This window comes from Lissotriton vulgaris, chromosome 10, assembly GCF_964263255.1.
Source record: "Lissotriton vulgaris chromosome 10, aLisVul1.2, whole genome shotgun sequence".
NCBI classification, from domain to species: Eukaryota; Metazoa; Chordata; class Amphibia; order Caudata; family Salamandridae; genus Lissotriton; species Lissotriton vulgaris.
Window position 1 is genome coordinate 948,690,471 of NC_141698.1, and position 27,380 is coordinate 948,717,850.

Sequence of the window (27,380 nt, forward strand, 5' to 3'; positions counted from 1 at the left end):
GCTGCGAGAGGTCTCATGTAGACGTTGAAGAGGGTGGGGCTGAGTGATGATCCTTGCAGGCCATGTCCTCTGCCTGGGCGTGGACTGTGGGTGCAAGCTTTGCCAAAGGCACAGTTTTGTCTCTAGCATCCCAGGCCATAGCTAGAGGTCATCTAAGGAACGAACAACATTAAGGCCGGTCAAAGACCATGAACCACACACTGTGCCACCTCGAGTACAGTGGGAATATGAGGGCGAGGTCACGAGCATAGACCAGCCTGTGGGACTGGCATGTGCCCACTGCCCATGGAGAAAGGCTGCAATAAAAACCTTGGAGCTACAAAGAGCAGAGAGATGGGGCACAGCTCATAGCTAATTCATTCTGCCTTGTGCCCAGTACCTGTGGTAGGCCTGTAGCCTTGCCATGTGAGTTCTATGGGCATTGGCATTAGGCACAGCTTCTTGGTAGGACATGTCCTGTGGTAACTGCGGGCAGTGTTAATGGAAATAAGATGGATACTATGTGCATGGTTTAAGGCTGTGCCCACAATCCAGTAACTCCGGCTTTTAGCATGCCCCATGCCCAAAGGGAAGGATAGCTCAGTGAGATAAACTCCCACCACTGACATATGTGGTATTCAAATCCCAGCAAGGTAGACTCAGCCTTCCTGTCATCTGAGGTGGATAATTGAGTTCTGTGTATTGTCAGAGGGATATTTGCTCTTTAAAACACTTGGGGTCATCATGAGTATAGTGCTTAGTGCATTATTACTACTGTGAGTACAGATGTTATATAACAGGGCATGGTCAAGCCCTGCTCATGCCTCGTACTCAAAATCCACAGGGCATGCTATTTGATCATTCCCTGCAGGTTCTTTAGGCTTAGGTACTGGGAATAGCTCATGTACTGTACCTGCAGAACACAATCATGTCAATGTGTCCTGTGTTTTATATGGTACCAGATACTGGTAATGACTACAGCCCCACTTACTGGTAACCACTACAGCCCCAGTAAGTTGGACTGTACAGACACTGCAGGTAGGGATACTGGGCATGGGGATGGCTGAAGGTCAGACATCCACAGGGATGGCCACAGGTCATTATATGATATTATTACAGGATCCGGTGCTTGACAAGGGCTTGGTCATAGCCAGCATTCCACCTTAATATTGGCTCCAGAATATTGTGCTACCAGAACATCATGGACAAAACACTAAGAACCAAAATATTGTGCCGTAAGTTCATATAGGTAAGTATTTATGTACCTTAGTGATGTGTATAGTTTCAAGGTACCTAGATGTGGAGTTAAGAATAGTAAATCTGTCAGGGACTGTCCGGGACTATGTCGGGAACAAAGTCAGGGACTTCGGCAAGGACTGGGGACTAGGTAGAAAACGTACACAGCGCCTGTACAAGTGAACAAGATGGCTAAGATCCAGAAAGGACAGGTACTTAGGAAGTAATTTAGCATTTAGAAAAACTACACCCAGGATAAACGTGCAAGACATATATATGAAACACCATTAACAATGAAGGGGAGTGTGGGGTAAAGCACTCAGGAGCTCCACACAGTAAGATTGAAGCACAGAAAGTTCCTCACCCACAATTGCTGTTACAGATACTGACTGCAAATACCGAAATATAGGATATGCATGCAAAGACAGGGTCTGTGGAGCTTATACCTATGGTGATGTTATAAATGTAACTCAAAGACAATACTCACAGTGAACAGTGAACAAGAAACACCACCTAGCTAGTCAGCTGTGCCAAGGGATCCTGGTGATCAAACAGGAACACCCAAGGTGGTAACAGCAAGGGGGTAGAAGTAAACACAAGCACAATAAACAAGGAGCTAGCAAGGAGGAGTGATTAACATGAAAGGAAGGAAATCACAGGGCACACTTGGCAGAAAGCAGGTAACAAACAGAAAAGGCAACAGAAGCAAGACAGCACAGCAAACTAGGAACTGGAACCAAGGAAATGGGAAGAAAGGCAGGGACTGGAAAAGGATATACAGGAGGGAGGCTACAAGGGTATACTAGAATAGTGCAGGTTCAGGAATCAAGAAAACAAAGTAGCTTGGAAGGCAGTGATGGGGGAGGAACACAAATTGAGCTAAGGCTCAGGAATCAACGTAGCACTGCAGGCCGTGCTAGTTCAGGAACAGGGAATTACTAAAGCTCAGGAGTCAAGGTAGTACTGCAGGCAATGCTAGTTCAAGGAAACAGGAAATAGCTACAGCTCAGGAAACAATGAGTCAAGAGTGCCCTGCAAGTAGTGCAAATCGGGAACAAGAAATAGCTGTAGCCCAGAGACAGGAACAACAAGACTAACTATAGCTCAGGAAACAAGGTAATACTGCAGGCAGTGCTAATTTAGCCGACTGGCTTCCACAAAACCTGGCATGGATTGGGAATAGATGCCAATTCCTAAATGGTGTCCAAATGCTTGGACGTCAGGATATGCATACAGGGGAGTGTCTGGAAGCATATTAGAACACTGACAAGCCCCACAATTCGGCCCCCTGGTGGTGGGCACGAGAACACAGGGAGTGAATTGTGACAAAATCTATACTTACCTTTATGCACTTACCTTGACTATAGTTTGGTCCTCCATATTTTGTCCACAATATTTTGGAAGCATGATGTTTATTTTATTGATATTTTGACATACAATCCTCATTGCCAATACTATGTGCCCAGTAGCTACTAAACATTTTCTGGTCAAGGTATACTATTATAAAACGTATATAGTTGACTAAAAGCCTCTGTTAAAGGAACATATTATACTCTACTGCAATCACATATTGCCTGCATTAAAAAAATAGAAATTCACAGAAAAAATGAATAAAGACATTGACAGAGTACTAGCTATTAAGCAAAAGTTAAAAAAAAAAACACAACCCATGACTAATAACACCGTTAGAGATGAGGTCTCAAGGATGTCTTTGGCATCAACTATGACCTTGTTAATTACACCATTGGTTCTGCATCACATATAACAGACAGCTAACAGATGTCTCCAGAAGCATTATATGTTGTCCAAACTGTACTTCGAGTGATTCAATGCAGTACACAAAATGCATTTTCACTAACATTCAACAGACGAATGCTCAGGTAGGCCATGAGGACCAAACCTGCATTTTCATTGATAGTCAACGGAAGCCCTTGCACAGATTTCATGAATATGAAAGACATCAGGTCTATTGACATTAAAAACAATTTCTTACAGAAATTCATAAAGATGAAAGTCAGCCTGCCATTCCATATGCAGTTTTTAATTTCCCTCACAGACTTTAGATTGAGTTACATTGTGCAATTATTCTAACAGTTAACAGGGAATACAGAAGAAAAAGGTCTTCAGTTTCAGTAAGATTAAACTGATGAAATGAAATGAAATGAAAATAATTTTTGTAAAGCGCACGTAGCTGCCCTGAGGCGTCCAAGCGCTAAGACTAAGAGTGATATTTGGGAGAGACGTACGGGCCAGGGGGGATCTCTACTTGTTAAACAGGAGCGTTTTCAGTTGTTTACGAAAGATGGTCAGTTCGGAATTGTAAATGTGTATGTATTGGCATTTATATAGCGCACTACTTACCCGTAGGGTCCCAAGGCGCTTCGACCGCTGCGAAACCCTTCCTGGCTTCCCTATGAGATGGTCCCTTAATGGGTATCTCCAGGGTGAGACCAGGCATCCCCGGCGGTCTGGTGGGGCCGTTAGTGAAGATGAGGCAAGCTAATGCCCAGAGTTGCCGAGTGTGATCGCTGATCAGAGTGGGCACCGAGGCGAGAGAATTATCGAGTCCGCTGACCCTGGTCCAGAAACCTGCCGCGCCGGGAATCGAACCCTGGTCCCGGGCCGTCCTCTGCTCTCGGGTCTGCCGCCTCTAACCAGTGAGCCACACTACTTCACCTAATTGGACCTTAGGTAGAGGGGGAGAGCATTCCACAGCTTGGCCACATTAAAGGAGAAAGAGCAGCCTCCTGCTCTTGATCTCCTGATTTTGGGCACTATAGCCAGAAAGGCATGGGCTGAGCGCAGTTGTTTGCTAGGATGGTACGGAGTGATTAGAGAGAGATTGATCGCCGGGCCAGTAGCCCAGAAAGCCTGATGGGCGATACAAAGGGACTTAAAGCTAATTCTCTCTCTGACAGGAAGCCAGTGTAGGCTTTTCAGCCCAGGCCAGGCAGATAACCTGCGGGGAGTTTGCAATAGTGTACGGGCAGCACAGTTTTGGACTACTTGCAATTTACGCAAAGTGGAGTCAGGGGCTCCTAAATAAAGAGCATTACCGAAATCCAAACGAGATTGGATCAGGCCCTGCATCACCGTTTGTTTGGCTTTAAAAGGTAACAAGGGAAGAATCTTCCTAAGGATTCTAAGAAGGCTGAAAGAGATGGCGTACAGTCTGTTTGCCTGATAGTCAAACGTCAGAGATCTGTCTAGCCATATTCCAAGGCTCTTTATGGAGTCCTTGGGGGTTGGAGGCGGGCCCAAACAAGGGGGCCAGATCGAGTTGATAGAGGTTGGGGCAGATCGGCCCAGCAGCATAAGCTCTGTCTTGTCTCCATTAAGCTTGAGACAAGAATTAGTCATCCAGCTTTTAACCTTCTCTAAGCAGCCTGCCAGATCCGCCCTGGCTGAGGAGTCGTCTTCCTGTGCCAAAGAGACCACCAGCTGAGTGTCGTCCGCGTATGTGACGATCTTAATCCCATATGGACGGACAATCTCAGCTAGCAGTCTCATGTAGATGTTAAATAACGTCGGACTCAAAGACGAGCCCTGTGGGACTCCACAGTCCAAAGGTTTGCTGGAGGAGATGGTATTTCCTTCATATACCTGGAAGGTTCTGTTGCTCAAAAAAGATTTGAGCCACTCTAAAGCTCCACCTGTTATCTCTATATCTAAGAGATGCTGCACCAGGATTTTATGATTAACCGTGTCAAATGGAGCGCTTAGATCGAGGAGGACAACTGCCACCGATCCTCCTCGATCCAAGATTTCTCTAGTTTCCTCCGTAACTGCCAGCAGAGCAGATTCCGTTCCATGTTTGGGGCGGAAGCCCATCTGTGAAGGGTCAAGCAGCTGATTACTCTCAAGGAAAAGTGTTAAAATACCATTTATGTATTTCTCTAGGATTTTGCTGGCCCAGGGAAGCAGGGAGATGGGACGGTAGTTGTTAAGGTTGTTGGTGTCCATATTGGGTTTTTTCACAAGTGCCCGCACCATGGCCTGTTTCCACGCAAGAGGAAAGGTGCTTGTGAAAATTGAGGCATTAACTAATTTCAACATAGTGGGAAGAATGGTGTGAGTAACAGCAACCATTGTATGGGGTGGAGCAGGGTCACTGGGAGAGCCTGATTTAACTTGCTTCATTAGGGTGGCGAGTAGTTCCGCGGTTAGCAAAGGGGGCTCATCTAGTGAGGGCGACAGGCTGCATATGGCTTCCTGCAAATAGGGTGGTGGTGAATCCACAGAGTCAATCTGACCCGCGGCCGGGAATGACGAGTAAATGATATCGATTTTATGAAAGGAAAACTCCGCCAGATCTTCGCACCAAGATTGCAAATTACAGTCGGTTGAAGGAGGTTGAGGGAGCTTAGTGAGGCTTTTCACAATCTGGTAAATCTCTTTGGAGTTGGAGCTAGCTTCAGAGATTTTTAATGTATAATATGTAGATTGGGCAATCTTTATCTCTTTTTTGTAGGCTCTAATAGCCTCTCTGTAGATGGTTTTGTCCGACTCAGCATACCCCAAACGCCATTTCCTTTCTAGTCTTTTACACTGACACTTTTTCTCCCGGAGCTCAGCCGAGTACCAGGGGGCAGTGATTCTGGACCTTTTTAAGGTAGTTTCTTGGTAGGAAGAATAATGTTTAAAGAGTTCGTAATCCAATTGTTAAACATATCATTAGCTACCAAAGAATCCTGATTAATTGGTGGTTTTGATGTCTCTAACTCATGGACCCATTGATCCAACAGGAGTTTGGACCAGTTCCGTGCTTCCAGAAATCCCGGTGTTAAGGCAGGGTTTTTATGAGTCTCCCAAACGAGGGGGATTAGAAAGTGATCCGTCCAGGGAAGAGCGATCAGAAGATCTGCCTTCAGATTGGGGCAATTGCTGAACACTGGGTCTAACAGATGGCCTTTAGGGTGCGTGGGAGATAAAACAAGCTGGCCCATCTGTAGAGCAGAGAGATCTCCAAATAGCTCTCGAGCGATGTGGTCAGTAGTATCATCAAAGTGAATGTTCAAATCGCCTAACAGCGTAAAATTGGCAGGGGAGGAGGCTAAATCCGCAACAGCTGAAGGTAATGATACATAAAACAGTTTTACAGGGCCTGGAGGGCGATATAGATAAGGGCACCAGAAAAGCTAATATTCGGAGAAAACTCAAGACAAAAAGACATGCTTTCGCAGTCGGTAAAGGGATTCGGGGAGCATCGGCAGGCATAATGGTCTCTAAATATAATTGCCAAGCCGCCTCCCTTCTCATAGGGCCGGTCAGTCCTTACTATTTGATAGCCCTGCGGCAGGGCTTGTATTAGATCAGGTTCCGAATACTGGGTTAACCACGTTTCGGTAAGGAAGACTGCGTCCGACTTGAGTTCCTGAAGCAGTAAAGCTATTTCTATAGAATGTTTAGGTAGGGACCTACAGTTTAGAAGGTACATTTTATATGCCTCTTGCGTATCAGTAGGGGACACAGGTTTGAGCTGTGCATTGCATTGCGAGCAGTGCGTAGGCAGATCTAGTGGATGATAAAGGTGACAACATGTGGCTTTAACTTGTGTTCCCACTCTGATCAGTTCGATTGAGCTATAGCTCTTAATGTTCCCTGCTGCGCCCACCCGCTGCGCCGCCGGGAAGTGGCAATCATTTAATAGGCAAAGAGGAGAGCGTGAGAAGTAGCCAGCAGCTAGAGCGCTACCCCTCCGTACCCCCAAGATGGCGTCCACCCCTCTCTTGCACCAGCCCCTAATCGGCTGTGCAGGGAGTAGGGGTCAAGGAGTGGCTTGGACGAGGTAGGGCGTCATTGAGACTAGATTTTAAGTAATCTAAAATCCACCGGCAGTTTCTAAGCACACAGTTTTAAAAAGCTTCAGTTAATGAAGCGTGTGGCACCGCAGTTTAAGATAAACACAATATTAAAAACGATCTCTGCAAACTTTACAGCCCCCGGCTTTCCGCCTCAGGGGTAAACAGCACACTAATCTGTGCGCCCGCGTTACAACGCGGTAAAAATAATCAGAGAGGGCGGGAGGTAGCCAGCAGCTAGAGCGCTACCCCTCCGTACCCCCAAGGTGGCGTCCACCCCTCACTCACACCAGCCCCTAATCGGCTGTGCAGGGAGTAGGGGTCAAGGAGTTGCTTGGACGAGGTAGGGCGTTGTTGAGGTAAGATTTTAAGTGATCTAAAATCCACTGGCAGTTTCTGAGCACACAGTTTTAAAAAGCTTCAGTTAATGAAGCGTGTGGCGCCGCAGTTTAAGATAAACACACTATTAAAAAACGATCTCTGCAAACTTTACAGCCCCCCGATTTCCGCCTCAGGGGTAAACAGCACACTAATCTGACCTCAAATGAATGGCATTTGTTTGTTCAATTTTATTTCTGGCTTTTAGACTCTGCACTCTGGGGCAATGCTGTTGATTGCAAGTGTATGTGCTCTGACCCATAACCCATATAGAGATTGGCTAATCTCTGATTGGTGTATTTAGTTCTCCTATATGGCTTAGCATTGGTGTAGAAACTGCACCTATGCCTTAGAAAGATAAATGTCCCCCATGGTCTGCAGCACTTTTTGTGCTATCCACTAGTGTGACAAGGAAAACAAGGCTCCAGGCCTATCGTTGTAGCCTGACTACTGCAGAATAAGCCTGCAGAGAAACCTGTTAAAATATTTTTTTCTAACAAGTAAAAACCCTCCCTTTCAAATCTGAATATGTCATCCCTATGTATTAAAGTTAACATGCCCCATCAGTGACTAGGTTCAACAAGATATGTTCACTGTACCACGCATGTCTAAGACTACTAACTTGGTAAATGAACCAGCTAGATAAATAAATCATCTTAATTTTTAATCGTTATTAAAATCCAATTCACTGGTGAAGTTAGATTTTTAATAAATAATAAGGAAAAGTGACTTTTAGAAAGTTACCCCTCACCTTCCTGGACTTTCAGGAAGATAATTCTCATTAGCTCATAAACTACTCCCACCCAATCCTGAGCCTTGAATTAGATGTGTGAAATTCCTCCCAGGAGCAAATAATAGCCTGACCTGAATGGGCAATAGAATATGCAGGATGGGGCTCTGCCCCTCCTGTTGACACCCCAGTGTCAAACCGTGCATGGCAGGTCTGTCTGAAGTATATGTAAAAGTGTTTTTCCCTTTGAAGAGAGCAAACAGGAAGCTAGGGCAATTATTGTTTGTCGCCTGCCTGGATACTGAAGGACCATGTTTTGCCCTACCAGACCTCTAACCCTGGGTTTATTGTGGGTACAGTTTCTGTTTGAAATTTGAGTGTTAGATGTGGAAGAGCAATCAGATTAATATAGTACGCTCCCCACACAGACACACAGCACTCAGAACTCAAGTTTATCATTGCTGAAGACTTTTGCCATATTGAAAATGCTCTGAAACATACAATTTTAGGCCAGTTTACAGGAAAGCAAGCAGGAAGTCATTCAAAAGGCAGGGCCACTGGGCCTTTACTCCATTTGTCAAACACAAACTAGGAGGGTCTTGGGGTGTCCCCCCACCCACAGGTTGTTGAACTGTGCAAAGCAAGACCCTTACATAGCCTTCCTCCAAACACTGCTGTACTTGCAAAAGGACACCATGTGGACTGAACCTGCTGTACTTGGCATCTGTGACCTTTGAGCATGATCTGAGAAAGTTGTACTACCTTTCACTTGAAATCCAAGGAAAGAGAGATCTCCAAGGATCATAAAGCTAATCCTTCAGGTGGCTCAAGAAACATAAAACAGCTGAAGAGCAATTTTTTTAATTCTCCCAGATGAGCAGTGGCAAATGGACCTGAAATGGACTTTGTTGCTGCCCTGTGCCTGACACCCTTAGAGTCTCTTAGTGATCCACCTGAGGTTCTATGGAAGTTGGATGTGTACTCCTAATATTGTTTGGGTACCAAAGGAATTTTGGGATACTTTCTAAACTTTTTCTCAAGAGTTGTCGAGCTTTAAGGGGAATGACTGCAAAAAGTATCTGACTGGCAGTTAAATATTGTAGGACTGAATTTCAGGTTTATCCTAGTGAGAAGAGTTTCTTTAGACAAACAACGTCTTTTTTGAGATTGGGACGTTTTCAGACTCCTCTCTTTCAAGGGCCTAGCATGGGCAATCTGTTTGGTGTATCTGACCTACAATCCATCAGGGTTGGCCTCAAAATGCACCTAGGTCCTGGTGTACCATAAACATTGACTACTGTTCGCCCTTTCCCCTTTTTGGCACTTTTTTGACTTATTCATTTAAAATTAGTATCTAGTTCCTCTTTTGGATCTTTGTCATTTTGGTGTCACTTCGTTTAATACATTTCACTCTATATTTTCTAAATTGGAGTAGGATTTTAATTGTGCTGTGTTTGTGGCTTTTTAACTGTTTGGAACTTCTAAATGCTTAACACACTTTCTTTACGTTAAGTTTGTCTGCCCTGTGCTGCACCTTCCAGGTTTTGAGCTCAGGTTTAAATTACTGAAATCTTTGACTGAACTTAGCAAGAGAGTGACTTTGTTACTTGTAATGAGCACAAATCCACAGCAACTAATAAACCACTTTCTCACAGATCTATTCTGCCTATTACAAATTTTCAACAGTAAAATGAAATGTGCAGAATCGATCTTTAAAATAACGAATTTCTCATGTTTTGCCTTTTTGCACGGCTTATTCCCAAAAATATTTTAGCAGATTTAACATGCTGAAATTGATCCTCAAAATACTGCAAGGGTGTGATTGTTGTCACACAGAGGGTAATTCTAATACCTGTGTGTTTAGAGAATTCACCTATTAACTCATAAGGGGGTTCTTAAAAGTAGATATATTCTGCTTGAAGTACATATTGGCATATGCTATTCACCAGGAGCAGGTATGAGTTAGATATGAACAGTCAGAAATGGGATAGAATGTATTAGGATGGCACATGGGTATTCAAATGCTAATTTCTGTGATTTTATTTTGACATGATATGCTTTGCAATTGTCTCAAGGTTTATCAATGTGTTCAATACCTAACAAAAAATAAATGCTAACTTCCAAGTGCCAACATAATGGGAAGGTGGATTATTACATTAGTACAGGAGAATATATCTATGTGTTTTACTGTAGCCAGTCAGTTTCAGAAGGTTGGTCTTTGAAATTAAGTTGAAGTGCTAAACTGTAGGCTGCTGCTTAGTCCCTCCTGGTATGTACTTCATAGTAAACCCAATGTCAGATACCAGATGAAGAAAAGGATTTAGTAGACAGCATCATTTCAATGAGTTTGAAGAAGTTCATCTTCCAGTATTGCACCAGGAGAAAGGGTTGGGTTGGCACTCAATAGTCTTCCTGTTAAATAAATTATCATGTGAATAGAGTATGCAAATAAATCAATCAAAAAATGTGTTCTAAAAATAAACTTTAAGAAGAATTCTCTCCCAACTGCTAACTACAATGAATTCAATGAGAGACTTTCTTCTTGAATTAGACTTAAAGGGTGTATATCTTCACATTCCTATCCGAGACATATATTGAAAGTTCCTCTGGGGCTATCACTGACAAGTCTGAGTACTATCCTCCAGTTTGAGGACAATACAAGGAGCTTTCATCAATGTGTTGGCTCCAGTAATAGTGCTTCACCATGACAAGAGTATCAGGGGTTAACCCATATCTAATTGAACTTTTAATTAAGTTCTCTTCATTTGAAAAAGATCTCAAGGACTCTACTGTTGTTATTAAGAAGCTACAATATTTGAGATTCATAATCAATCAAAGTCTCAACTCCAGCCAACTCAGAGCCTGGAATGCGTAAGAGCATGGTTCAGGACAGGCAGAGACAAGGTTTTTCTTCCAGTATCAAGAAGGACTACATTTTTGCAATGTTAAAACCAATAGCTAGAAGAGAGATTTGCTAGGAAATTGCTTCTATCCAGATAGTGATGGTGAGTAGCTGTGTCAACGGAATACAGTTACGCCCAAATATTATACTATAGTAAGAATGTTATAACAAGAGATTTGTTGTCTCTTTTCACTCCAGGCATCAGCACTGTTAGTCAGTCTTTGGGCCTGGATACAGCACGGACAAGTGATCTCTCTTATCCTTTAACATTTTTCCCCATCATAGAAGGAGTACGGGTTTTCACCCAGTGTCTCCAAGTATTCTGCTTCATTTAGAATATTTCTATTTAAACAATTATTATTAGACTACTTCTTTCAACCTTGTAGATAGCAACCCTGTTGGAAATAGAGGTCTCTAGTTGGCAGAGTTAGGAACCCTGTCCAAGTAGGGACCACCACTCTAGTCAGGGCAAGTCAGATAACCTGTGATCACCCTCTGTAAGTTTGGCACAGAGCAGTCATACTTATCTAAAGAGGGAGCGTGTAAAGTATTTGTGTAGCACACATCCACAGTAACATAATGAAAACACCACAAAAATATTCCACATTGGTTTAGAAATATGGACAATAATTGTATAAATAAATCAAGACCACAATGACAAAAATCCAATAAGTATGTGAATTTTTTAAGAATGATAATGTGTTTCTAGCGCTTAGAGGCAATAAACTTCTACGGGGGTTATCTGGTCGCACTGATCCAGGGCAAAGTCAGCAGTTCATGCAGACCGTGATGGTGCGCAGGCCAGGTACAGGAGCCACACAAGCCTGGGGAAAAGAGTATCTTGATCCTGGTCGCAACAGTGAGATGCGAAGGTGCAGACGAGTGATGCATCTATGTCAAACCCACAGTTGAGGTGATGCGTCAATTTTCTCCATGCAGTGATGGCAATTCGTCAGTTCGGAAAGCAAAGCACTGTGCTGAGATGTGTTGGTTCTGAAGTGCGATGCATTCTCCATGCAGTCAAGGGGATGCATTGATCTCTCCACACTGCAGCAGCAGCGATGCGCAGTTCTAATGCATCTGGATCGCAAGGTGAAATGATGGTTCCAAGAGCGATGCACCAGTTCAGTTACAGGCAGACTGGGGATGACTCTAGTTCTCTTGTGCCGGTATCTGTTCTACTTCCAGTGAACGAGGCACAGGAGCAAATGTAGATACTTTGATAGCCCTGAGTGTTAAGCAACAGGAGGCAAGCCAACCAGCATTTGGAGATCCCTTTGGTTGCAAGGCAGAGTCTGGTTCTCTCTCATCAGGGTCATAGAGCAGCAGGCTGCAGGGCAGCACAGCAGAGCATAACATCTTCCAGATCAGCCTTCCGGCAGTGTCAGTCCTTGATGCAGCACAGCAGTTCTTCTGACAGAGTTCAGTTACAGGTCCAGAATTGTCTGATTTGGTGAGGTCAGAGCCATAGTACTTAACCTAAGTTTTGCATTTGAAGTGGGGGTGACTTCAAAGTGGGGCTATGAAGTGGACAGAAACTCTTTCATGCCAGCCCTGGTTCTAGACTAGCTTTGGGAGGAATCGGCTCTTTGTGTGTGGGTAGGGCACTGCCTGTTCAGGTGTATGTGTCGGCTGTTCCTTCCCTTCATGCCCGGGAGGAGCCATCACACTGCAGATGAGTACTCAGACACACCTAACCTTCCTGTGTTTTTGGCTGTTTAGAGAGAATGCACAAAGTGTAGCTGTCACCCACTCCAGGACTGTATTAGAGACAAGGTGCAGGCACTCAGAGCTGTAAGAGCAGAGAAATGTCCACTTTCTAAAAGTGTAATTTCTAAAACAGTAATGTTAAATACAACTTTACCAGTAAAGATATTTATCATCACAATTCCAAAGATATAAAACATGACAGAGCTACTCCTTTTTAGTTAGGAATTACAGCATAAAAGTGTACTAAGGAATTGCCATTGCTAACTTATGAGGGGAGAAGGCCTCACAGGAGAGAAAGATGAATTTAGGTGTTTTTCACTACCGGGACATGCAAAACTTAAAAGTACATATCCTACCTTTTAATTACGCAGCACTTGGCCTTATGGGCTACCCAGGGCCTACTTTAGGGGTGACATATTTATAATAAAGGGGGAGTTTAAGGCTTAGCAAATGATTTTACATGCCAAGTCGAAATTGCACAGGATTGCAGTGGCATTCCTGCGACATATTTACAGGGCTACCTCTGGGTAGCACAATCAGTGCTGCAGGCCCACTAGTAGCAATACATGTACGGGCCCTTGGTATGTAGTATATCACTTTACAAGAGACTTACAAGTAAATTAAATATGTCAAGCAGGTATAAACCAATTATACCATGTTTAGATGTGAGAGCGCATGCACTTTAGCACTGGTCAGCAGTATTAAAGTGCTTAGAGTCCTAAAGCCAACAAAAAGAATTCAGCAAAAAGACAATTTTCCAACAAACCCTGTTTTCTTTTTCAGACCCAAAGATACTGTGACAAAACATGCCAGTAGACTAGGTTTGGGGGGCATCTCTCGGGTCTGATTATACTCAGGGTCTTTGTTCTAAAAGAAACTGTGTTCCAACTTGAGAGAATGATGGCGTTTTGGCTATAGGTTCATTTTTTTCAGTATTCAGCAGTGATGATAAACACGCAAAATACAGTGATAAAAGCTTAAGTGTATTGTCAGTTCAAGACAGGGTCCTTGTCCTTGAACCATCCAACTTTCCTAATTTCCTCATGACAAGGAAGAATCTTTTTTCAATCAGGGCGCTTCATATTCGGGCGGATTTCAATGTTCAGGCGGATCGACTGAGTTGGGTCCTTTCTTCCTTACAGGAGTTGTCAATCAATCAACCAGGGGTTTTTAATTGTGCTACTCACCTGTGAGGGTCTCTAGGCGCTGGGGGAGAGGGGCAGCTATGGTCAGTCAAAGAACCGGTCAATCACTCCACCTCCCTGTATATTGGAAGATTTTTTTCTTCTTGGGAACCTGAAAGTAGACTTTTTTTCAAATCACCTCATTATCCTTTACCTCAGCTTTTATTTTGAGGATGAAGGTCCTTTAGCCGTAAGTACAGATGACTGCTGAGAGCTTGATCAGGAGTATGCCTTTTCCTAGATTCTTTTCATTCTCTGAGTTTCAGTGAGGATTCAGAGGGAGACAATGATTCCTTCTGGTGTGTCATATAGCAGTAGCATAGGAATAGATTAATCCCCTCTTCCTGTATTCAAATCTGTACTTTCGCTAGCCACCTACCATCATTGGAAGTTGTCAGGTTTGCGATAGAAAGGAGAGGGTCTTAGAACCTTGATTTATCTTTTCCTGTCTCTCTTGATCCAATCATCTAGAAGAGAGCCCATAAAGAATTCCTATAACCATCATTGGCCCTCTGTAGCAGAAAATTTCTAATCAATAATTTCACTCCAATCAGTTGTTCTCCTGAGTTAAGTATGCAACTTCTGTAGGAAGGCTTTAAAACATGTTTTCTGTATCTACCCTGAAACTGCCATGGCCTGGTATCGGTGCATTCTTTACTATTCTGCTAGATAAAAGGTTTTAAAATTACTCAGACAAAAGGTTAGGGAGTTATATCCTTCCTGTAATCTTTCACTGGTCCCATTGGTTCTAAAAGTGTCTGCAGCTTAGTCACGTTTTATTATTTTACTCCAGAACTTATCCAGATAGCCCGTAAAAAAGCCAAGTCCGACTCGCCTCTAGATCTGTGCCCCCTAGAATTGCAGCCCTGCTCTCTAATCAACTGGCCCCTGCAAAATGCTACTTGTTTAATCTATCAGTTAATACATAAACAATCCTCTTGTTCTGAAAATCTTTGCAGCTTAAAGACATGCATAAGAAGGCCAATATGCCAATATTGCACCCACAAACCTCACAAATTATGTGCCCATCTCTTTGCTCCCACTGTTGGGCAATTGTTTGAAGGTCGGTGTTAGAAATGGGGGTCACAGAAACTCAATTAACTCACCACAAAAGAGACTCCACACAGGATTATATAAAAATATATAAATATAAGTAATATTTTCCACTAGCATCGCCAATAGACAAGTTTTTACAACATGCAGGAGAAGATCGAATAACATCAGGAACAAAGATACAAGTGGTAAATAGCAGTAATCAATATATGTGATGGACAGCAAAACCTTGAGATAGAAGATCTGAGATGGAGAACTAGCCTCTGCGGGGCAAGGGAGGTCAACACCATTAAAGTCATGGTGTCATAAAGGCAAACCCATAGAGTCAATAAACAACAGCAGTATGCAGATAAAAATCTATCATCCTCATTCTACCCGAAAGAACAAGGACAGGGGGAAAATGCAATTATGCCCGGGGAGAGCACCAAGCAGCTCTCACGGAAAGCCTGCACAAAGGAAATTGGAACTGGGAATGGCAAGCACGAACAATAAATAAGTGACCCTAATGAAGTACAAACAAGCAAAGAATATACAGTCTGTTTTTGGAATGCGAGAGGGATGATGGGGTATGAGGATAAAAAAAAAAGATTTAGAGGAACTAATGGTCAACAACATGATATCCCTGCAGGAGGCATGGGGACAGTAAGAGGCAGAAAACAACAGCGCGTGGAAACGCAACCGTGTCACTTAGTAATTTACTTTAAACTGCCTTGTCTGCTTTAAGCATTTGAACCCTTTTTGGTTTGTGATTTTTAACGAGGCTTACTTACACTCAACTGCCTTCTTGTTAGCTGCCCAGTGACTTCTGATCCTCTCGCCGTATTTTATCATTATCAGTAGCGGGACACAGCTCCACCTCCCTGCCCTCATTTCCATCACTGGGGGGTCTATAAAATCCTCTCGGTTGCCCGGCCGCGTAGCGAAAAACAACAGCGCGTGGAAATGCTAGTGTGTCTCTTAGTAATTTACTTTAAACTGCCATGTCTGCTATAAGCATTTTAACGCTTTTTGGTTTGTGATTTTTAATGAGGCCTACTTACACTCACCTGCCTTCTTGTAAGCTGCCCAGTGACTTCCGATCTTCTTGACGTATTTTACCGCTATCAGTAGCGGGACACAACTCCATCTCCCTACCCTCATTTCCGTCACCCTCTGGTCTATAAAATCATCAGAGGTGCCTGGCCATGCAGCGGCCGCGCCAAAGGCACGCCAAAAGCAAGCCTGTCTGCGCCCGTCCGCGCCAGGCTGGGACCCAGGGCCAAGATCCCTACATCTTCAATTAGGGATATTGTAACTTACTCTCGCAAACAACTGTTGGATTACCGTATTAATTGATTTTCTGGCTGTACGCTCCTCAACCTTGAGAAAGAGTTTGACTCTTGTCTGTGTTGTAAACTGACAGTTCACTTAGGATTATGCAAGGTATCTAATGCTTTAACTTCTTCTACCCCTACTACACAGCTCATTAGCTTGCAAGCGGAACATAACTTAGCGCCCACTAAGGAATTTTCTTTTTTCAATATGAACTGTTGCTCAATCCCCAAACAACAGGCTGATGTTTTTGATCTACTAATGGACAAACACTTTAACGCCATCTTTTTTACAGAGACATGGTTGAACAATAGGTCCGGTCCAGATATAGTGGTTGCTTTGCCCCTTAGCTATGTTATAGTTACGAAGGATAGGGAGGATATAAGAAGTGGGGGGAATTGCCATAATTTTCAAAAACAAATATCGTTGCAAGTTTGATGATTTAAAGGTCGCTGATTGTGAAGCTGTGTGTTTAAGCTCTCTTTAACTCCACACTTCACTTTCTCAAGGATACTGGTCTATAGACCTACTGGGCCTGCCGGTCCTTGGACCACAAACTTCCCTGATTTGGTCTCTCCTTTCTCACTTAGATCGGCTAATTTTACAATTTTAGGGGACCTCAATCTCCATCTGGAGGATCCTGTCTGTACAATTAGTAACACTCTAATCTCAGACTTAGCAGCTATTAATATTCTGCTTCATAACACTTGACCTACGCACAAATCTATTGCATCCTATATTTTCGAACTTATCCAATATTGCATGTCCTACAGCAATTCCCTTGTGCTGGTCCCACCATTTTTTGGTTAGTTTTAAAATAATGATCAACGACAATGAACATGTGGCATCTTGTGGTCTCAGCCGCGGCCGGCAGTGGGATTACCTGCAGGGCAGTGACGTGGGAAGGGGGAGGGGCAGGGTGGGGGGTAGTAATGTATGGATTACAGAGTTTTACAGGTAAGTAAACATTTAAATAAATGAAACAAATATCGTTGCATGCACTGCATCACATCTGGGGATGCAGTGCACTAAACAAAATTAGTTTTATTTATTTAAATGTTTACTTACCTGTAAAACTCCGTAATTCATACAGTACTACCCCCACCCTGCCCCTCCCCAGGTCACCGCCTGCAGGTAATCCTACTGCCGGCTGCGGCTGTGTGGTACTTTAAAATTAACAAGGGATTGGAAAAAGCTGGATATAAATAATTTTGACAAACTTTTTAGTCATACAGCCCCTACTTTTATAAACAATCTTGAAACTGACCTAGCAATATGTCATAATTGTATTTGTGAAACTACAGACATTTGCTTACCCATTTCCAGGGGGAGAATCAACAACCACCGACCTGCAGCCCCTTGGTTCTCAGATTTGTTAAAAGCTGAGAAAACCAAATGCAAAAATATGGAAAGACGGTGGAGAAGGGCATTTGCATCCGAAGCCAAAAACGCTTACCTGCATGTTGAAAGGAAATATCACTCTCTCTGTAGGGCTGCGTGTGGGAAATATGTTGCCTCTACCTTATCTGATGCTAAGAATTGCTCTAAAACATTGTTTAAAATAGTAAAAGAACTATCAGGTGCATCAACACAGCCCACTACCTCAATCTGAGCGAAATAGAATGCGAAGATCTTTCTCAATTCTTTACTAATAAAGTGAAAGTAATATACTCCTCTCTAACTGAGAATTTGCCATCTTCTCCTGTGTTAATAACATCAGTCCCCAGTTATTTAACTGTGCCATCTGTTGATAAAGATCTGCCTGATATAAATTCTATCAATAAAGTAGAGATTTGGCAATTATTGGCCATGACGTCCTTTAAATTGCATCTGGGCCACATTAAATCTGGTTTTCCTTGCAATTCCCTCCCTATTTCTGTGCTGCAGCAGTTAGACCTGCCAATGCTTACATTCATTATATAACTCCTAAACACTTCTCTAAATGAATCTTCTGTTCCTTTGGAATGGAAACATGCAATGGTTATTCCATTATTGAAAAAGGCTAATGTTGATTCTATGCTACTGTCGAACTATCGGCCAATTTCTTTGCTTCCTATATACTTTCTAAAATCTTGGAGAGGCATATTAATGGCCAATTGTCTCAGTTCATCGAAAAGAACAAGATTTTGCATTCTTCTCAATCTGGTTTTTGTACTGGTTACTCTACTGAGACGACTCTCCTTGGCGTAACTGAAATGCTGCGCCAAAACTTGGATGCAGGAAACACGGTTGCACTTGTCCTACTGGATTTAAGTGCGGCCTTTGATACGGTGTCACATGCCGAGGTGATAAATGCTTTACACTCTATAGGGGTTACTGGTTCTGCTCCTGGCTGGTTAACCTATTTGTTCACAGATCGTACCTTCCAGCTTTTCTCTTCTGAAGCAAAATCCAAGATCTATTCATCCCCATATGGAGTCCCCCAGGGATCTATTCTCAGTCCAATGTTATTTAACATATATGTTAGACCTCTGGCAGCGGTTGTTGAAGAAGCAGGGTTGTCGTTATTTTCATACGCTGACGACACTGTCTGCAGGAAAAAATTCAGAGCCTTCTGATCTTCGAACTGGGACGACCAAAGTCGCATCTTGGATGCATGACAATTTTCTCAGCAGCCAGATTGCCCTGTCAAACCCCGAGAACTGCTTCTGTTTCCACTTCCCTGAGAGATCTTCATTGGTTGAGAATTAAAAATCGGATTAAATTCAAAGCTCTGAACAATATGTTCAGAATTAAGCACGGCATGGCTCCTATGTATGTGCAAAATATGGTCCACCTCTATTCACCTTCCCGTACTCTTAGATCAACTACTCAGGCTAAATTTCAGGTGCCAAGGATCAGACTATCCTGTATGGGTGGCCCTTCCTTCTCTTATTTGGGCCCTGTTTTATGGAATAATCTTCCGCTGTCCCTTCGAACTTATGAACATCACACTCTTTCGTAAATCCCTCAAAACCTGGCTTTTCAATCAGTAAGTTCCATTCCCCTTTTGGGCTGTTGTTTCTGCTGGGCGCCGGAAAAACCTTTTTGGGTAGTTGTTGCGCCTAGATATAAATTTAAATGACACAACATAACATAACATCTAAGGAGTTGAAAGATAAAATTACATTTTTGAGACCAGGTTATAGAAAGCAAAGAACGGCTATTAAAATATAGAACCATGAACGAAACTGGACCATACTCCAGTAAATCCAGTAAGCCATTAAATCAAGATACCCAAGAACATTTTGTGGTCCTTGCTAACAAACTCACCCAAGGCAAAAAAAACACAAATTTCAGTATTTCACCAAATCAGTGGACAGAATATACTCAACAGTTATGAAAACTGGGTACCCCACTTCCGCTAATAAGGCTAACATTACTAACAAGTGGGGAGAGAATGTATTGACTGAAAAACCTTCAGAGTAGAGGGAGAAGAATCTCCAATTAATAGACACATCAAAGGGCACTCCAAAAGTATTGCGTCTTATGACCTTTGAGAATCCACTACTGACATCGGTAAGGATTGAGCCTCTTGTTAGCAATGAAGCATATCCTAAAACAAGAAGCCAGTGGCACAGCAAAAGAAAAGTCAGTAGGATACTAAGTAAGCAAAGCGGGTCTGGTGACCCGGGGCCAAGTGGATTTCCTGCTGCTCTTCTCAAATCCGAACACTCTGTGTGGGACTGATTTTAATATAAGTTTATGCTGATACCATGCTACCCCACAAGTACAGTTCCTGACAGCTGGCAAGGGTCCATTTTTGTACCAATACATGAGAAGGGGAGCCGACTATCACTGAGTAATTACCGTATGATAGCATTATTGGACGTAGCGGGAAAATACTATGCCCGATTACTTATTGAGGAGTTAGAGGCGTGGGCAGCTGGAAAACAATTGGTCCCATGGTTCCATTCTGGGTTTCAAAGAAATTGTTGCATCAAAGATAATTTGCTCACTTTGTCTTGTCTAATAGAGGATGCCATATGCCCACAATCTTTATCACTTTTCGCCACCTTACTAATGAAATCCTAATAAAGTTAGAAAAGTTAAATGCGGAAAACCTAGTCAGCACAAACTTCTTGAATAATGCTTTAGAAAAATTGCTAATGAAGAACGCAAAGTGGCCAAAAACCTACAGGACTTAAGGAACAAGGCGCACAACAGTTGGTCACCTGATCTGTATACTTCGGACGCCTTTCCGGGTTTTCTGAGTTTACCTTTTACCAACAAGGCAAAATATACACTTATAAACCTTCAATGGGGTTTGATCCCTTAAAATGCTACCGCTATGGACACTAAAATGGAGATATGAGTAAACAATGTAGATTATGCAGTAAATCAGAGGAATTGTTGCTACATGTTATATTCATCTGTGACAGCCTAAAACCCTTGAGGCAGTTTTGGTTACGACCAATGTTTCACACCCTAATCATTAGATCATATAGGGATGCAATATTTTGCTGCAAAAGAGGTGAATTGTGTCAGCTGTCAATCCACTACCTACGATACATGAAAGAGGTGCAGACCCACAGCAATAGGCAGTTATCTCAGCTCCATAACATGAGCAAGAAAATATTAACACAATGCTGTTTGAAATTTTGCTATAGGACAGGGAGGGCTGCTGCTGAATGACAGCAGCAGGGAGGAGGGTGTACTGTGTTTGCACTTTTTAAAATATGAATGTCTCTTTGGTCAGTCGTCTTGCGATGCCCCGCCAGATATGTGCACTTTAAAACCTCTAACCCAGCTGTCTTAAGACAGCTGGGTCAGAGTAAGTCAAGGGCTCCATTCTCCTTCGGAGCAGCAAGTGAGGTCGCTCCCTCAAAATCAGGGCTCTGCTCTCACAGCATGAGAGCAGCATCAGGATTGGTTTTCGCACTGCAGCATCCGGTTGAGAAGAGGTCCAGTTGAGAAGAGGTCCGGAGTTGAGGATACAGGAGGACATCGATTCAGATTTTTAAAAAAAATAAATTCTTTGCACGTGCACACCCGCCCCCTCCTCCTCCCTGTAGATGCCTGCCACCACTGAATCTAGGGACCATAGATCTACTAAGCGCTTTTAGGGTGGGCTGTGTGTAATAATGGGAATTTAGGAGCGCCATTAGGGACACTCCGGGTCCTACAGATGGTACAGAATTGCGCAGCTAGGATGCTTTTAAAGATACCGCGTAGAACTTCTGCCAAACCAGCACTCAGGCAACTCCATTGGCTGCCAATACAACAAAGGGTCAATTTTAAGACTATGACTATTGTCCATAAAGCCTTGACCAAGACAGGGCCTGGTCTAACTCAATCTCTGTTTTGTCCTTATCAAACCAATAGGACCCTTAGATCCAGTAGTAAGAACTTCCTGGCAGTCCCGCGAATAAGGAGAATCCGCATGGGTGGCAGACGTTTTTCTCTGTCCAATCAGCTAAACTCTGGAACAACCTGCCGGACCCTATTCGGATGGAAGAGAATCACCTTAGGTTTAGAAAGATGCTAAAAACCTTCCTATTTCTGTAAATCTCTTGGGTGATGAATTGGTTACACTGCAGCGCTGGGATGCCTCCAGGTAACCACGCGCTATATAAATGAGTATTCATTCATTCATTCATTCAATTGTACAATTTGTCTGAAGGATAACTAGGACCTACAAATTTATGTTGGGCAAGGTTTTTATTAGGTCGGCTTCTGTGTAATAATGGGAATTATGGAGTTTTGATTATAGGTTTTGATCTGTAAATTCATTTATTAGAGCACCTTATTAGGGCACTGTCAGTGCAATAATGGGAACTACACACTGTCAACTGAAGGTTAACTAGGACTGCAAAATGTATGTTGGGCAAGACTTTTATTAGGATAGGTTGTGTATTGAAATGGGAGCTTTGCAATTTCGATTGAAGGTTTTGTCAGAGATCCTTCTCCTCAAAACTGTGGTGTTCAGTGGGGTTATACGCGGGACTCCGCTTTGCACCTCATTCTAAGTTTCCTGCTGTGGAGTAAATAAGGGAATACAACTCTTGGAGGGTTATGGCCAATAAAGAGAATTGCACACTTTTACCTGTAAGTCTTATATGTTATCATGTGTCATTTAAATTTGGTTTGTGAACTGGGCTTCTATTGTGAGAGCAGGAAACGTCTTGACAACATTATTTATCTGAACCCGTGTTATATAAAGAAAACTTGCAAATAATTATTTAGGGTATGGGTAAGGAGGATTATATGGTTACTGGGTGGGGGATGGTGGGCGTTGGGAGACGCAAATTTTGTGTAGTTATTTTTATTAATCGAAAAGTTTAACACATTTGAATGTGAGTGCATTCAGAAATAAAGCCAGTTTTGAGTCTACAGTGGTTTATGTATTGTTCCTTTGAGCTTGCTAAGATTCAGGAAAATAACTAACGACGTTCATATTTAAGTACAATCGCCACATGGCAGAATGCTTTCCACCACTGTCTTACAGTTCCACCACAAATTCCCGCCTGCAATTACAATACAGACAAACCTACGTGCCCCAAATTCCACCCTTCTTTACATCTTCCTTACAAAACACAAGTACAAAACAACTTACTAAATAAGTAACTGAAAATGTGTAAAAGTAGGTAACTTATGAGATGTAAATCTATATACATTATAAATAACTCGTTGTTAATACTTGAACACTTTTCTATGTACATGAAGTGAAATGCAAAGCCATTTTACGCATCATTACTACGCAATTCAAATAATAGACAATACCTAAGAACGTATGGAGTTCATGTCTCTTCTTCAGATAATGTAAGCGATGTGTACTGTTTTAAAAGTTGAATTACATTTTCGTCAAATGGCTGCAATAATCTTTTTAGATGTGTTTTTTTTTCAGGGTCTGTCTTTCGTGAATGGTCATCTGGGACATTCCCATGACGTGGCAATAGAATCTGAATTAAGTGGCCAATCAGGAAGGGTAAAATCAACATCAACCATACAGTTGGTAAGTCAGTCCAATTACTATTTTCTTAGTAAATTCTTGCAATCTCTACACCTGTGTGCACATTTAACTCTTCTGTTTGGACAGATAATGGACTTTGGCTTGAAAAGCAGTAACATCCTTTTCAAGGCAGTTTCCAGGTACTGAAACAGTAAAATGACTGAAGTCAAGTCAAGTTAAGTCAGAGAATTTATATAGCGCACTACATACCCAGAGGGTCTCAAGGCGCTTAGGAAGGGGAGGAGGATTACTTGTCAAATATCCACGTTTTAAGTTGCTTTCTGAATGCTAGGTGGTTCTGGGTAAGGCGAAGGTGAGCGGGGAGTGAGTTCCATGTTTTAGCAGCCAGGTATGAGAAGGATCTGCCTCCCATGGTGGTCTTGTTGATGCGAGGTACAGTGGCGAGGGCTTGGTTGGAAGAACGTAGTTGGCGGGAGGGGGTGTAGAAGGACAGTCGTGAGTTGAGGCATTCCGGTCCGATGTCGTAGAGTGATTTGTGTGCGTGGGTTAGCAGTCGGAAAGTGATTCTCTTATTGACGGGTAGCCAGTGGAGGTCTTTCAGGTTACCAGAGATGTGTTCGTTGCGCGGGATGTCTAATATGATCCTGGCTGAGGCGTTTTGGATTCGTTGGAGTTTCTTCTGGAGTTTAGCGGTAGTACCTGCGTAGAGGGTGTTTCCGTAGTCCAGTCGGCTCGTGACCAGAGCATGGGTGACTGTTTTCCTGGTTTCGGTGGGGATCCAGCGAAATGTTTTTTTGAGCATGCGAAGAATGTTGAAGCAGGATGAGGATACGGCGCTGACTTGTCTGTTCATTGAGAGTGAAGAATCCAGGATGACGCCTAGGTTCCGTGCGTGGTCAGTCGGGATGGGTGCTTTTCCAAGGGCTTCCGGCCACCAAGAGTCGTCCCATGCAGAGGGGGATGTACCTAAGATGAGGACTTCTGTTTTGTCTGAGTTCAGTTTCAGACGGCTTTGTTTCATCCATTCGGCAACTTCTTTCATTCCTTCGTGTAGGTTAGTTTTGGCGGTGCTGGGGTCATTGGTGAGAGAAAGGATTAGTTGAGTGTCATCCGCGTAAGAGATGATGTTGAGGTTGTGTTGGCGGGCGATGGCCGCGAGGGGGCTCATGTATACGTTGAAGAGGGTGGGGCTGAGTGAGGATCCTTGTGGTACGCCACAGATGACTTCAGTGGCCTCGGACTTGAATGGTGGAAGGCGGACTCTCTGGGTTCCTCCGGTGAGGAACGAGGTGATCCATTCAAGTGCTTTTCCTTGTATTCCGATGTTATTGAGGCGTTGTAAAAGGGTGCTGTGGCAGACTGTGTCGAATGCTGCAGAGAGGTCGAGGAGGATGAGGGCGACTGTGTCTCCATTGTCCAGTAGAGTTCGAATGTCGTCTGTTGCTGCGATGAGGGCGGTCTCAGTGCTGTGTTTTGCTCGGAAGCCAGATTGTGAGGAGTCGAGGGATTTGTTGGCTTCGAGGAAAGCGGCGAGCTGGTTGTTGACAGCTTTCTCGATGACTTTGGCCGGGAATGGAAGGAGCGAAATGGGGCGGTAATTTTTGAGTTCGGTGGGGTCCGCTGTGGGTTTTTTCAGAAGGGCGGTGAGTTCAGCGTGTTTCCAGTCTTCCGGGAAGGTGGCGGAGTTGAAGGAGCAGTTGATGACGTCTCGGAGGTGTGGTGCTATGACGGAGTCTGCTTTGTTGAAGATGTGGTGAGGACATGGGTCTGTGGGGGATCCTGAGTGGATGGAATTCATCAGGCGGATGGTGTCCTCAGTTGAGATTGGATTCCAGTCGTTAAGGGTGTTCACGGGGGAGAATGTTCAGCAAATGGTTGGGTGGGTTGGTCTCCGGGTTGGTTGTCGAAGCTGTTGTGGATGTCTGCAATCTTGTTGTGGAAGAATGAGGCTAGGGAGTCGCAGAGGGCTTGAGAGGGGGTGATGTCGTTGGAGTTGGCCGAGGGATTGGAAAATTCCTTGACGATGTTGAAAAGTTCCTTGCTGTTGTGGGCGTTGTTGTCGAGTCGATCCTTGAATGCTGTTTACTTGGCCTTTCGGATTAGTTGGTGGTGAGTGCAGGTGGCGTTTTTGAAGGCGTCCTTGGTGCTAGTGGTTGGGTCTTTTTTCCTGGCCTTCTCAAGGGAGCGGCAGAGTTTCTTGGACTTCTTAAGATCATCGTTGAACCATGAGGCCTTCTTGCTGCCAGGTTTGCTTTGACGTTTTTTCAGTGGTGCTAAGGTGTCGGCGGTGTTGGATAACCATAGGGAGAGGTTGGCGGCGGCTTGGTTTGGGTTAGAAGAGTGGGCTGGGGTGTTTAGAAGGAGCGATGCGGAGATCTGGTCGGTGGTGATTTTGTTCCAGTTTCTTTGCAGAGTTGGTTGGCGGTGGTTGGTGGGTTTCGGCTTGTTGTAGGTGAAGTGAACGCAGCTGTGGTCAGTCCAGAGGAGATCCGTAGTGTGGCTGAAGGAGACATGATTGCTGGAGGTGAAGATGGGGTCGAGTGTGTGACCTGCGATGTGGGTGGGGGAAGTGACTAGTTGTTTAAGTCCGAGGTTGGCGAGGTTGTCCAAGAGGGTGGTGGTGTTGCGGTCGTTGATCTTTTCAAGGTGAAAGTTGAGGTCTCCCAGAAGGATGTAATCTTTGGAGGGGAGCGCGTGTGGAGTGATGAAGTCAGTGATGTCTTCACTGAATTTTGCGCGGGGTCCTGGTGGTCTGTAGAGGAGGGTGCCTCTGAGTGTGGTCTTGGGGTCGATGTGGATTTGGAAGTGAAGGTGTTCGGAGTTGGCGAGGTTGGCGTCAGAGCTGGTTGAGATGCGGATTGATTTCTTATGGACGATAGCGATTCCTCCTCCTGTGTGGCCGGTACGGTCCTTGCGTGTGATCTTATAGTCTTCAGGGACGGCAATGGTGATGTCTGGGGCGGAGGAAGCGTTCATCCATGTTTCTGTTAGGAAGGCGACGTCTGGAGAGATGGTGTCTAGTAGATTCCATAGGTCAATGGCGTGTCTGTGGACCGAGCGGGTGTTGAGAAGGATGCATTGTAGGTGGTTGGGGTCGGGAGTCTGTGGAGTGGTCGTAGCGAAGTAGTTGTAGGTGCCGCTGAATTTGCAGGAGTAGCAGGAGAAAGGTCCATGGGTGTGTCCAGGAGCGGCTTGGACGCAGTTGGGGGAGCGGCCGGGGTTAAGGGCTAGGAGGGTGGTGGCATCGTAGGTAATGCGGGAGGGCTGGGCGGCGCGAGGGGCAGGGGGTCTGGCGCTAGGCGCGGTCCAGGCGCGGACGGGCGTAGACGGGCTTACCTTTGGCGCACCTTCGGCGTGGCCGTAGCGCGTGGACGCTGCGCGTTGGGACATCTGACATTAATGGACAGTGGAGGGGGCGGAGCGTGGGAGGGTCAGCAGGGAGGCGGGATCAGAGAGGCGGGTCAGGGGAGAGCCAAACACAAAATGGAGGAATGAAAGTAAAAACTAACAGCGAAGGCACAGTGCAATGCTCGCCAGCAAGCTATCAAAGGCACCTAAAACCTGCACGAAGTGTACACCTAAAGCGCTATCCAGAAAGCAACCAACCTTGGAAGCGTTACACAAACACAGAAGTCTAGGCGATGAATGAATACACAGCGCTAATAAATAAGCACAATTGGATTTCCTCTAGCTGAATGGACTATACCAGTGGTGAGGGTACAGGCGCATGAGCCCTGTATCCCTATAGAGTCTAAGTCCATTCTTAAACATTTTAAGTGCATTTTCACAAAGTCATTGGTCACTTAAATTGGAGCTAAATTGCTATTATAGCAATTACTATAATATTATGGTCACAGTATTAGGGAGTGTGAGAAAGTGCCCTCTTTCTGCATGGTTGCTCCCACTTTTTGCTGAATTGCTGATGTGCTTTGACTAAGTGTGCCCTGGGCTCCTGCTAATCAGGTGCACAGGGCCTATGTTTTTTCCCTAAAACTGCATTGAAGCCTAAACCCAATTGGCATCCCTGGCCACAGGCCAGCCCCTGGTAAATGGTACCACCGATACCCAGGGCACTGTGACCAGGGAGGACCTCTAATGGCTGCAGTACTTATTGTGCCACCCTTACAGGCCCTGTGCCTTTACACACACACACACAGCCTTAGCAGGCTGCATGTCTTGGTGCAGAACAAAGTGTAGAGTCGAC

At 44.1% G+C, this 27,380-nt stretch overlaps 1 protein-coding gene across 1 annotated transcript in view; it reads left to right on the forward strand.

Annotated features, from left to right (window-relative positions):
* SLC39A12 (solute carrier family 39 member 12) overlaps positions 1-27,380 on the forward strand; it is a 310,966-nt gene that overhangs the window by 206,359 nt on the left and 77,227 nt on the right. The window contains exon 8 of the mRNA XM_086940003.1: positions 23,111-23,218. Within this exon, the coding sequence (XP_086796129.1) occupies positions 23,111-23,218 (108 nt within the window). The remainder of the gene's footprint in view (positions 1-23,110; positions 23,219-27,380) is intronic.